This window comes from Lycium ferocissimum, chromosome 10 (assembly GCF_029784015.1).
Source record: "Lycium ferocissimum isolate CSIRO_LF1 chromosome 10, AGI_CSIRO_Lferr_CH_V1, whole genome shotgun sequence".
NCBI classification, from domain to species: Eukaryota; Viridiplantae; Streptophyta; class Magnoliopsida; order Solanales; family Solanaceae; genus Lycium; species Lycium ferocissimum.
The window spans coordinates 29,559,755-29,572,704 of NC_081351.1; the positions used below are offsets into that span (position 1 = coordinate 29,559,755).

The window sequence follows — 12,950 nt, forward strand, 5'->3', positions numbered from 1 at the left end:
TTAGCTTACGCTATATGCAAATATATGTGCGTTTCAAGAAAGCAATTAAGAATTATTCTGTGGATACATACTGCGACAAAATTGCACCGACTTTTGAGTAATTATGTTACCTATATTTGTTTTACTATTCGCCTTTCTTATTTCTTTGTCAATCACCAAATTAAAACGTTATATGCTGGTTATCATTCATTACAATATGAACCAAATCTAATTAGTCCAAAAACTCTGCTAATCAACACAACATAAACAGTTCCTGAGAGACTTATGTTTGAAAAGAACTTGCCGATTCAACTGCTTGTCGACACGTTCAGTGCTTTATCTCAAGTTACTTTTTCATTCTCTTCAATCATACAACCCAAATGAAATCAGCCAGTTACTCTTGCACTGCTCACCCACAGAACCGCACTTTTGTGTCATAGTTTCAACACCATAAGGAGAAACATATTAAAAATGTGACGCTAAGAATTACTTGGCTAAATTTACAGAAATGATAACATCAATGGCATCTGTGTCCTCTCCCCCTCAACCCCCTCTATCGAATGACAATCTTCAACAGCATACAAAAAGGAAACGCAATGATAAAACCAATGGCATGGCATCTGCAACAACTCCCCCCCCCCCCCCCGGGCCCAACTGCCTATCCCTCCAGTAACAATCTTCAGTAGCATAAAAGGCATACAAAAAAGAGACACGAAAAGAGAAATAAACACTTCAAGATGCGAGGAATGATATTTGAGGCAGCGTTGATGCCTCCAACATACTTGATTTCTAATCTTTGAATACATTAGTAAAAAACAAAAATGAACAAGAACCTTTAGAACTCCTGAAAGCCAAGAAGCAGGTGAAGAGGCAACTTTTACGTCTAGCTCAGGAGCAACCGTCAAGGAAAATTAGTGGGAATCTATTCACATACCAGAAGAGGAGGGGAGAGACTAACCTAATCTTGGGGATTACATTCAACCCAGCCAGCAGCACTAGCTGCCACGCTGAATTCACCTTTTTGGGTCTGTCAAAATGGAAGGTAAATGAATAAGGAACAGAGATATTTGAGCATGTAACCACTGGCTGTGGCCAAACAATGATGTCCATAGGTCCATTTTCATTGATATAGACACAAAGAATGCTTCATCTGGATAAGTTATCTTCTATAACTTTTGCAAATAATAGAATCACAGAATGAATATACAGATGGCGAACCCGAATTACTGTTGACAAAACAAACCTGCAGGAACACCAAAGAGATGCTTCAGATAAACAAATGTCCAAGATGCTTGTTAAAACATTGCCTAATTGCCATGTAACACATGATATACAACACAGAGAATCTCTCGAACTGGAAACTCGAACAACAAATGTCCACTCAGGATATCAAAAAAAGACAGATGCTTTTTGATACCCTGAAGATACATAAGTATGATAAACACCCAAGTTTTCTTATTTTAGAAAATAGAGAGGACAACCGCACTGTCATTATATTCAGAAACAACACAACTAGTATCGCACTTGGACTAGATATCTTTTCAGTGCCCAGGCGATGAAATTATCAATCGTCTTTCTGATGGAAAACAGTAGGCATGCTATTATTACCATTGAGAGCAGCATGATATACTCGCTTCTCTGCCAAACCAATATCTGAGAGTATTAAATTACCCTGCAAGAACAGAGGAATGAGATCATCCATCCGCACATAAGTACACAGAGGATTGAAATTACCCTGTAATAATTTCACTTGTTTACTTCACATGCCTTGGGAGAACATAAGGGGATGTGAAAAGACTGTTACTTTCTAGAGATAAGCACATGTTGTTTGCAGTGCAGAAATCATGATACTAAACTCTCCAGTTTCTAAATGAATACAAACATAAGTGCTCAGAAAAAATGGGTGACTTCCTAAATTGTGGTGGACTCCTACTTGCTAAACTCTACAAAAGATAAGTTCAACATAAGCTCAATGGGGGACATGGGTTGACATCTCCAGATTGCAGAGATATTTATCCACAACCTAGTTTCTACAAAACCACATCTAATGAGCAGGAAGCATTGAGTTAAATTTCATTCTTACAAAATGGTTCAATGAAGTGTGTCCCTCTAGTTAGTATAGTTAGTGTGTGTGTGTGTGTGTGTGTGTGTGTGTGTGTGGGGGGGTGGGGGTTTGCATAAAACTAGCAAATCATATTCCTAACAGGTCTCCAGATTTACTTTATGTTCTTACTCTCCGAATATGAAGATTGAGCTGTCATTAAGGTAAAATTGCACACAAAACATACCTCATGAGCCATCAACCTCCGAACATTCTCAGCGTAAAGTCTGGGGTCATCCTTTTCTTGCTGAGAGGGATAGTAAACAGGTAACCAGATTGCCTCCATGTAATTTACAAATTGACAGAGAAGGAGAATCACATGCCGAACCTGCAAAAGGAATTGCATTTTTGTCCTCACAGTAAGAAGCAGTCTTATATAAATTCATGACTTAATATAACAATAACACTGATCACTGATGACTATGAAACATCATAATTGTAACCAATTGACCATATAATTATATGAATATCCCAACAAGAACTTTTGTGCAATCAGCAGTATCTTCATATATCAGAACAAATATACAGGTATTGGATACTGAATTTTACTTGCTGTAATGACTTTCTTGGTGCCACAAAGTTCATCTTAAGAATCTATCATTTGACCATTTTTTGGTCACGAAACCAAGGTCCGACAAAGTTCAGGATTCATTTGCACAAAGGCAGGAAAACAATTTGTACATGACTGAATGAAAGAAAATGATACTTGTGACGTCCAGAACTAGCAACATAACAAGTTTTAAGATGAACACAAAAGACAATCATGGTGTTAGGAGGGGGCATGTTACAGAGCAAATTATGATGCAACTGAATCATCTGCTGAAGATGAAATACTACCATGTCGCAGAGTGTCCCAAAAATAACAAACAATTTTCAGATCTCCAAATACTTACCCCAGATATGGAGTCCCAAGCAGGACTTAATCTCTGGTACGGATAACTTAATATTACAGGCTGCACTGGAGCTCCGGACAGAAATGCACCACTCTTGAATGGAAGGAGAAAATCACCATTTGTGGTAGTGCCCTCTACAAGGAAAACGAAAACAGATCAAAACTGTAGTAAACCATCAAAAGTCAATTTTTGCAAGGGAATCGAAGAGATGAATTAAAGTGTGTTTAGGTTTAGCTTAAAAGATGGTCATCAAACTAAACTTTTAACCACTTTTTGGTTTATTTTGGTGTTTGGTAAATACCAAAAGTATTTTTAAGCCAAGTGTTTTTAAGCTGAAACAAAACAAAAGTTATAAGTTCGGGCTTTGGGCACACGTCCAACTTATGGTTTTTCAATGTAAAAGCTCTTTAAGTAAAAGATCTTTAAGTTTGACCAAGTGTTTTACTTTATTATCCCTTACATTTTTTATAACCCCATAAACCGAATCATAATGAACGCTGATTCATTTCATTCTTTGAAGCATAAAAACCCTCACTCGAGACTGACAGAGAGTTCTCGAAATGCTGGACAATGGTTTCTTCATCTAATAAGACATTTGACTTTTGAAAGGCTTGGACAATGATTCCAGCACACGAGAGAAAAGGCCATTAAGGCTGCCTAATTGATAACTAACGGAGAGTTCGTGAAGCAGGTAACAATATTAATGTTTGAATTTAGTAACCAAAAAAGTAAATATTTGTATTTTTTTTTTATTTTTTTTATAAATCTTTGTAATTTTTATATGAATATTTTGCACCGTTTTAGTTTTCTTTACTTACAAATTTTAGTCAAATTATCTCTCTCTATCCATCTCTCTTTCCCCACTTGTGAGAATACACTGGGTATGTTGTTGTGGTTGTTATCCATCTCTCTTTCACTATGAAAAAGAACCCCATATCTAATATCACTCATTTATGAATCGATCAGAGTTAAATAGACAAAAGATTGCTAGAAGAAATGTGCAGTAAAATGTGAGACACAAGTCAGTGGATTGGCGCACTAAAAGCAACATTGACCTGGAAAAAGCAGCATGATTGGTGCCGATTTGTTCTGATGAGCTTCACGAATCCTTTCATTTACAACACCTGCAAGTTTACAAGTTCAATCCTAAGGATGTCAATTAAAGCTGCATTCCATATTGTAAGGCAAAACTGCATTATCATTCTAAATGTCTGCATTTACTGTATGACTTAGACAAGAATTAAAAATAACACTGATGATATCATAGTGCATAAGAAAAGATCTTTCAACCAAAGTCATCTCCAAACATTTCGGATATTTCATTGATACATCACCCAATGATTCTAGAATGGATATTAAGTGAGGAAGTGAATAGTCAACTCAAGCAAATCTATGTAGATGAACAATAAATAACCTTGAACCATGGCCATTTTCATCTGACCTAGTATTGATTAATGATTTTATCATCATATGTCATTGACAATAATTTGCATATTCGGTTACGAACTCTTAAATTTAAAATAATCAGTTACTGTGATAATTATCTCAAATAAAACACAAGTTAAACAGAATCAAAATGGTAATCAAAGGTCAAATTAATGATGCAGAATTCTAGACAAGACCAATTTCTCTAATACCTCAAAAATTTCTCTAATACCTCAAACAAACGAGCTATATTGTTGTACCAAATCTAGTTCAATATCTTTATTACCTGAGACGCCTTTAAAATCAGGTGATTTAGCTTCCCGCTGGACATAGACACAACCAAGGCACTTGCTGTAAAATCAAAACAGAAAAAATCAAAAATCACTAGCAATTATATGGAGTTTGTGCTGATCTATCAACTATTTCAAACCAAGCATATGTATCTTTCATGTGAGCCTATGTGAAAAGTTCATATATCAGACTCATGTATTATTTAATAGGAGTGTTAAATAACTATGAATTAAGTAAATAAAGATCATACTTAGATGTAATATGTAAATAGTGTAGAAAAGTATTCCACATCAAGTAGATGTATCGATGTACATTCAATAGTGTGAATAAGAAAGACTTAGACGTAAGACATTTGATTCACGCATTCTTTCCAACTCTACTTTAATCTCTCTTTTTTCCCCACAATTTGATATAAGCGGATAAATGAACATATAATAACCACTAATAAATAAATTTCATATATTAACAAATACTATAACTGACCTGATGAGACCAACCAGAGGAAGCTTAGCCACTGATCTCTTCAGCAATAAAAGCAAAAAGGACCAAGGTTAGGAGATTTACAAAGAAGTGTGTGCAAGGTCAAGACTACAGTTACCAGTTTCAAAAAAATGTGCAAGGCCAAGAGTAAAGAACTGGGTCTATCGAACTAAAGATAGTTGTGTCTGAATCACATTTTATCCAATGGCAAAAGAAGTCACAGACCTTAGCAACAAAGCTAGGAAATGAGGAAGACATGTGATACAGGATATCCAAGTATGAAATGTGGTTTGACACAACAGCCCCTGGTCTTTCAAGTTCTTCAGCCTGCTCTTTTGATCCATTCTGGCAAAGAGAAAAAGTCGTACCACGTCACATGTCAAAGCAGTAAACAACCTAGAATATTAGTTAAAAGATGATTTAAGAAGAAAATTTTTCCACAAATCCACAGACCAAGCTTCCATATTAATCATCTATAGATAAGTGTGTATAAGCATAAGATGAGATTATAACACTACATTCAATTATGAACCAGAATAAGGTACTTAATCATGTAAAATTGCTAGTAGTTCCTTCTTTAACCGGTTCAACTGCTTTTAGTTACAAGAAAATTTAAAAAGAATATTCATTCACAAATCTACAGATCAGATGAACCAAGCTTCCATACTAATCATCCATAGATTTGTGTGTAAAAGCAGAAAACTAGGTTACAGCGCATCATTACTTTATGAACCAGTATAAGGCACCTATTCATATAAAATTGCTAGGTATTCCTTCTTTAATTGATTCAATTGTGTTACTCCGACCAAAAGTAAGCGTCAGATTATCCCATTGTTTATTGGTTTCCCTATTTTCCTAATTATTCTTCGATTGCATCCAATTGCATATCGGTAATATAGAGGTTTCCTAATAATTCTTCCACTGTTCTTACCCAGCAGGACTATCCAACCCTCCCTCCACTCAACACACCACATCCCAAATGTCTGGGCATCCAAAAGAAATACCAGAATTTTGCATTTGTTTGGAGAAAAAGAAAGATTTAAGTAGGAATAAGTAGTTACAACTGATGCATTCCCAAGTTAAGTGATGTGCCTCAAGATTGAATTAGAACAATCAACATTCAATTACTACAACTACATCAGTACATACCAGCCTCTCTTCTTCTCCTTTTTTTTTTTTTTTTTTTTTTTTTTTTTTTTTTTTTTAATCAGAATCAGTACATTCCAGCCTTAAACTAGTAGGATAGCCTTTATAAATCAATATCCATCCATTTGGATTTCCCTCCCACTTTTTTAATTCAAATAGTAGTTAAAACAAAAATTACCAAGTGATGTGCCTCAAGATTGAATTAATAAAAATAAACATTCAATAACTACAAAGACTACTACAACTACATAAGTACATACCAACCTTAAACTAGTAGGGGTCGCCTTAAGGATCAATATCCATTCCATTTGGAAGCCCCCACCCTCACCCCCACCCCCTCCTCATTTCCCGGCTATTATTTTGGTGGACGGCTATACTGTGTAAAAATCCCTTCTTTGTCAATCATCAACAGAAGAAGAAAAAATAGCATTCAAATAATCAAAAAACAAACTAGCAAGTAAGCTCCTGGACTTCCCTCTTCCAGTACAAGAAGATGAATGAGTAAATAAGTGTCGTTTTAGCTTAAAAAAATCGTTCCAAATTAAATGTCGCTATAGGAAGTCAAGACCAAAGTTGGCAACTACTTCCAACTATACCCTAAACATTAAAGAAATATTCTTTTTCAATATTGTTCAATTCTCAACATACATAGGGGTAATTTAGTAAACTAGGCAATGAATTTGTTGACTTCTTAATAGGCATGAAATGAGCTAAAGCGACACTTATTTTGGGACGGAGGGTGCAGACAGAAAGGCAAGACAAACTACTTCGAATATTAAGCCTGAAAGCTAAAGTGCTGAACAGCAATATTTAATACCTCATTATTTCTGTTGCCATTAAGATCAATAGGCCGATAAGTCTCATTTATCCAATAGAATCCAAAAACGAAAAGCATTACTCTTGAAAGAAACATCCCACTTTGCATCATCACAGCCCTTCTCCACCCACCCGTATGTGCATAATCCTCTTGCTCTGCATCTTCCTCTCGATTCGGTGCCGAAAACGCTGTACAAACCTTACAAATCAAGTAATAAACCACCAATACAGTCGTTGCCCCAACAACTCTCATAGGTACCAACGTCACCAGTGCAATACCTAAAGGGAAATTTTCAAAAAACAAACAGCCCAACATAAATTATTACACCACGTAGCCATATTTTCAGTTTATACAATAAGGACCCGTTTGACCATGAGAATTTTTCACTTTTTTCCGAAAATTTTTTTTCACTTTTTTTAAAACTAGTGTTTGGCCATGAAAATTCCAAATACAACTTGAAGTTATATTAGGAATTTGGAAAACAACGAAAACCTTGTTTTCACTATTTTCACTTTCTGTTTTCTATTGCTTTTGCTTTTCCTTTTTCAAATTTTACCCTAAATTTAACACTGTTTATTCTAGTATTGGTAGTGTTTACAACTATTTGTTTAGGTTCTCGTTGAGTTTTGTATGGGGTACAAGTGCAAGGTGGGGATAGTACAGTGTCACTCTTCCTAGCTTCGCATATGCAACAAATGTGCTCAAACCTTATGAATGGTGATATATTAGTGGTAATTTATAGCATCAATTGATTAAAGAATTTGTTTTCTTCCCTCTTCTTCAAAGGGGCTTTGGTTCTTTTTTTCTTTTTTTCTTTTTTTTCTTTTTTTTTGTTTTTGAGGGGTGGGGTGTTGATGACTTGATGGGTCAGGGGAGGGATTGTGGTATGTGAATTTGAAGTTTCATTCTACTAAAAGTTGTTTCCACTAATGTACCAGTTGTTTTGATGTAATTGTGTAATCGATTGTTCTAACTCAACCAACTGGTTATGTTTATGAATTATTTTGGGTGATTTTGCTAGGTTTTAGAAATTGGGGGTATAAATCATATTTCATGTTTTTTAGAAAAAGTACATTCAAACAACCAAATATTATTTGCAAAAACTATAACCAAACACAACTCCAGCTCCAACTTCAAAAATTCCAAATAAAGTGTTTTTTTTTTTTTCAGGGTTTTTATGGCCAAACGCCTACTAAGTATTACTCCCTCCGTCCAAAATAAGTCACCTTAGTAAAAAGTATATGTCCAAAATAATGTCACCTTAGCAATTCAAGATAAAAAGTGGCAAGTGTTTTCAATTATGCCCTTAGCATTAAAGAAGTTGTCGTCTTTAAAATTGCTCAATTCTCAAAGAACATCTAATAATTAGGGGTATTTAAGTAAAATCCACATTGTATTTATTGATTTCTTAACGGGCGTGTTTTTTGCTCAGGTGACACTTATTTTGGGACGGAGGAAGTATACAACATTATAACTAGGGAAAGCATTATACATAATGTATCAAACTTGTATAAAAGGTGTTTATACACAAATAAGGGCTAAATCGGGTTTTAAAAAACTCAAAATATGGGCTAAAGCATGTAAATATTTTCTCCCATTAGACATATAGCGTAATTTAAGTTTTCAAAAATATACAGCCTAACATAAATTATTACGCCACGTAGCCATATTTTCAGTTTATACAATAAGTATTGTGCCGAGTGTCTACCGGAAAGGTAGGGTAAGGTCTGTGACGCATTACCCATAATATATCAACCTTGTATAAAAGTATATAATTGTATACAAAAGGTGTTTACGCACAAATATGGGCTAAACCCAACTCAAAACATGGGCTAAAAGTGTAAATTTCGCATACCTAAAAGCACCTTTTCGGTCCATGGCAGTTCGCCCCGACCCATTATACCATACACGTCATGCCTTACGTAAGGAGCGTATTTCTTCTCTAATTCTTCAATACTAGGGCTAGAAGACTGGGATTGAAGAACTTGGAGTTGAGGGTTAGTCGGGTCGGGTTTCAAAAGAGGCCGATCATCGGATTCGGGTCGTGTTGTTTGGTTAGTTTCGGGTGGTAATTTCTGGAGTTCGGACTCCATTTTTCGAAACCGGGTGATTGATTTTTGAGCAACAGTTAAATGTGTTTATCTTTTCTATCTATTGGATAATAATTATAATAATAGCCATTGTTTGTTGTTGTAATGTGTTTGCAGAAAAAGGAAAGAGGTGTTGTTGTTCGTGTAGATCTGGGCAACTTTGTAATCTGTAAAGAGACGCAATCCAATAAAGTAAGAGTATTAAAAGTTTGTAATTAATCGCACTTCTTCTCCACTTTCTTTGTTGTTAGAAAGATCCTGTCCCACAACTTTAAAGTGTTTGCAATTACTTCCCCTTTCTTTCATGTTGTGTCATTTCTTTCTTCTTCTTTTCTCCTAGAGACATTTTTTTTTTTTTTACTTTATAATTCTAGCCAAAAACTCCGTCCCAAAAAGAAGAACCGGATATAATTTAAGTATATAAATCATAATTTTCATATAGAGGTGAGAGAAAATGGGAATAAAATCGTAACTTCACTCCTAATCTTTCCGATAATTTCTCCTTCGTGTTGAAAAAATAACACGATTCAAGCTTGTGTTTGACTAGTAATGATTACTATTCATTGGTATGTTTGAATTAATTATCTAATTATTTCTTCAAATAGTCAATGTGAAGGCAATCGGTCCTCGGGGAACAGTTTTGCAGCCAAAAAAATATAATTTGGACGTCCATTAGGTCTTTCATAATTCATATTTTATCTGTGAAGGCAAATGAATAGATAAATAAAAAGTTGATATAGAATCAAAGATAAGGAAAATGCATAAAATTGAAAATGTAATCTAATGATTGACTTTAACCATTTGCAACACTACATTTAACCATTTGCAACACTTCATGTATGTTTTGTATATAAATTTATATCTTGGCAACTGTCTTCTCTTAATCTTCATTCATTTTTACACCTATTTCTCCGACCTACTCTTCCCAACGAAAAAAGCAGAAGAAAAATATTTAAGTTTATGTCATTCTTTAATTTATGTCTTCCTCTAATGATCTCTTCTCTTCTGCTTCGGTGTATAAACTCATTTCTCCTCCTATTGATATTACTAAAGAGTGTGACTGGATGTGGAAATTAAGTATTCAAAACAAATTAACTCCCTACTAGAGTCTATCTTAAGCACCTCAAAATCACTAATGAAGACTTTTGCTACTACTGTAGAAATGCCGGTGAGACCATTGAGCATATTTTCCTTACTAGTAAATAAAGGAACAAAAGAGTTGTTCATATAACTGACCTAGAACAATTGAACTACACAAGAAACAACAGGGTTTATATGGAAGACCAAAGAAATGGAGGACCGAATATCAAAAAAGAAAAAAGAAAGTTATACACGTGGAAAGCAAGATGAGAGTGGTACGGATGACGGAACAGCATATGCCTTGCTTAAGTTACTTTCTTGCCCTATTATTCGTCCCATTTTTTAATAAAATTTACAAAAATAGGTAAGCTGTAACCTCTTAATAACAAGTTCAATAGGTGGAATCCTAATAAAAGTTTCCAAATTATAATAAGTTTAATGTTTTTAAGAGCAGTATGTTTTTTTAATTCATTTTAGTGGTAAAATTATTTTGATTATACCATATATTGAGGTATATAATGAATCACTGTAACACACAGAAGTTTTAAGAACATATAACTAGGTAAGCATAGCTAAGCACATAACGCTTAATTAAACAAGCTCTACTATTCCTTACTTTTTGCTCTCAGCTCAACTCTTTCTGTTAATTGTGTTTACGCCTCTGGATTATGCTTGTCGAAAGCTTAAAGGCGATCATTAATGAGATCTCTTTTAACTTTCATTCTTTACCATTTTATTTTACGATTACGTTGCTAGTCATTTTCTTTGTAATCATTGGAGTTTTAGACTCCACATTCAGCAAGAAAAAAATTCCAACTTGTATCTTATTTCATGGAGTTATCTGAATTTTTTTCACTTTAGGTATATAGTATACACGTACATGTTTTCAATTTTGTGATAAAAAATTATAAATTGTACTTATAATTTTTATTTTTATTTTAAAAAAGAGCGAAACAGAAAAAGAGGATTTTACTTGGTTCCTCCTCATCACTGCTTTCACAACCAATTGGAGTCGTGTAACTGCAGATTACTTACTTCCTTAGGATAGAGAACATATAAGAATAGCATATTCCTTGTTTAGAAAATTTGTATTTCTCTAGAACACGAAACAAAGCTTTGAAAATGTAAAACAATTTTTTATGATAATCCTGAAATTAATCCATCCAAAATCAAATCTAAATACTAAAAAAAAAAAAAAAAAACTGAACCATTTTTTTGTTCAAGAAACGTCGTTGACTCATTTCAAAGTTGTCTTTACTCTTTACTTAGCATAGGTCGATTTGATTGATTCTCAAAGCTAAATCATACGTAAATATTTGAACGTAGTGTTTGTAACTTTGTATTATAGAAATTATAAGAAATGATTACGCGGTAAAATTGCAACCTTCTTTTCTCATTCAAGATGACGAAAGAATACACCTACAAATAAAATTATTAAGTAAAATCACTACCGAAAAGAAAAAAACTAAAATTATTGTGTTTAGCACTTTTACAATATATATAAGTGCCATGGGGTACGAACACAGCTTCCAATAGCTGTACCATGAGCTTCACAATTTGTACACGCAATGAATCTTTCGTACCATTTATATAACTTGTACACTTTATCCAACTATTTTTATATCCCGCGTAGACATATGTCATAGTACTTAATATTTATTCTCTTCTCTTGTATAGACATATGCACTTAAATTTTAACTCTCCGACATATTTATTTCCTCCGTGCACTTTTACTTAGACGTATGCAATTCAATTTTAATTCTCCTACACAAATTTATTTTCTCCGTGCACTTCTACTTGTTCACTTTTGACTTTTCACGTTCTTGCTGAATATTTATTCTATTCTCATGTATATATGTATGCACTCCAATTTTAATTTTCCGACACATATTTATTTCCCTCGTGCACTTTTACTTGTTCAATTTTGACTTTTCATTGTTATTTAAGAATTAATAAATGAAGTAGTCCCTCCGTCCTATATTAGTTCGCCAAATTACTTGACTTTTCACGTTCTTTAAGAATTAATAAATGAAGTACTCCCTTCGTTCCATATTACTTGGTCACATTAGTATACTTGACTTTTCACGTTCTTTAAGAATTAATAAAAATGAAGAACTCCCTTCGTCCCATATAGACATATGCATTTCAATTTTTCACTTTTGACTTTTCGTGTTCTAGCTAAATATTTATTCTCTTCTCATGTATAGACATATGCAGTTCAATTTTAATTCTCCTACATAAATTTATTTCCTCCGTGCACTTTAATTTGTTCACTTTTGACTTTTCACATTGTTTAAGAATTAATAAATCCCACATGGATATATGCCATAGTATTGAATATTTATTCTCTTCCCATGTATACACGTATGCACTTCTATTTTAATTCTCCAACACATATTTATTTCCTCCGTACACTTTTACTTGTTCACTTTTCACGTTTTTGCTGAATATTTATTTTCTTCCCATGTATACATGTATGCACTTTAATTTTAATTATCCGACACATATTTATTTTCTCCGTGCACTTTTACTTATTCACTCTTGACTTTTCACGTTATTTAAGAATTAATAAATGAAGTACTCCTTCCGTCCCATATTTCTTGGTCACATTACTTGACTTTTCACGTTCTTTAAGAATTAAGGCCAAA

The 12,950-nt window shown here is 33.9% G+C and overlaps 1 protein-coding gene across 2 annotated transcripts; it reads right to left on the reverse strand.

Moving 5' to 3' along the window:
- Window positions 1-717: 717 nt before the first annotated feature.
- On the reverse strand, window positions 718-9,409 carry LOC132033262 (lysophospholipid acyltransferase LPEAT1). Of its 2 annotated transcripts, XM_059423189.1 has the most exons (10): window positions 8,988-9,409; window positions 7,133-7,410; window positions 5,395-5,514; window positions 5,173-5,210; window positions 4,685-4,749; window positions 4,029-4,097; window positions 2,974-3,107; window positions 2,268-2,408; window positions 1,588-1,651; window positions 718-1,222 (listed from the first exon to the last, which is right to left on the reverse strand). In XM_059423189.1, the coding sequence occupies exons 1-10, from the start codon at window positions 9,223-9,225 to the stop codon at window positions 1,203-1,205; spliced, it is 1,167 nt and encodes a 388-aa protein (XP_059279172.1). In that variant the 5' UTR covers window positions 9,226-9,409; the 3' UTR covers window positions 718-1,202. The 2 variants fall into 2 exon arrangements, with proteins under 2 accessions (XP_059279172.1, XP_059279171.1); XM_059423188.1 differs by lacking the exon at window positions 718-1,222 and having other exon boundaries at window positions 1,252-1,651.
- Between the last annotated feature and the right edge of the window lie 3,541 nt (window positions 9,410-12,950).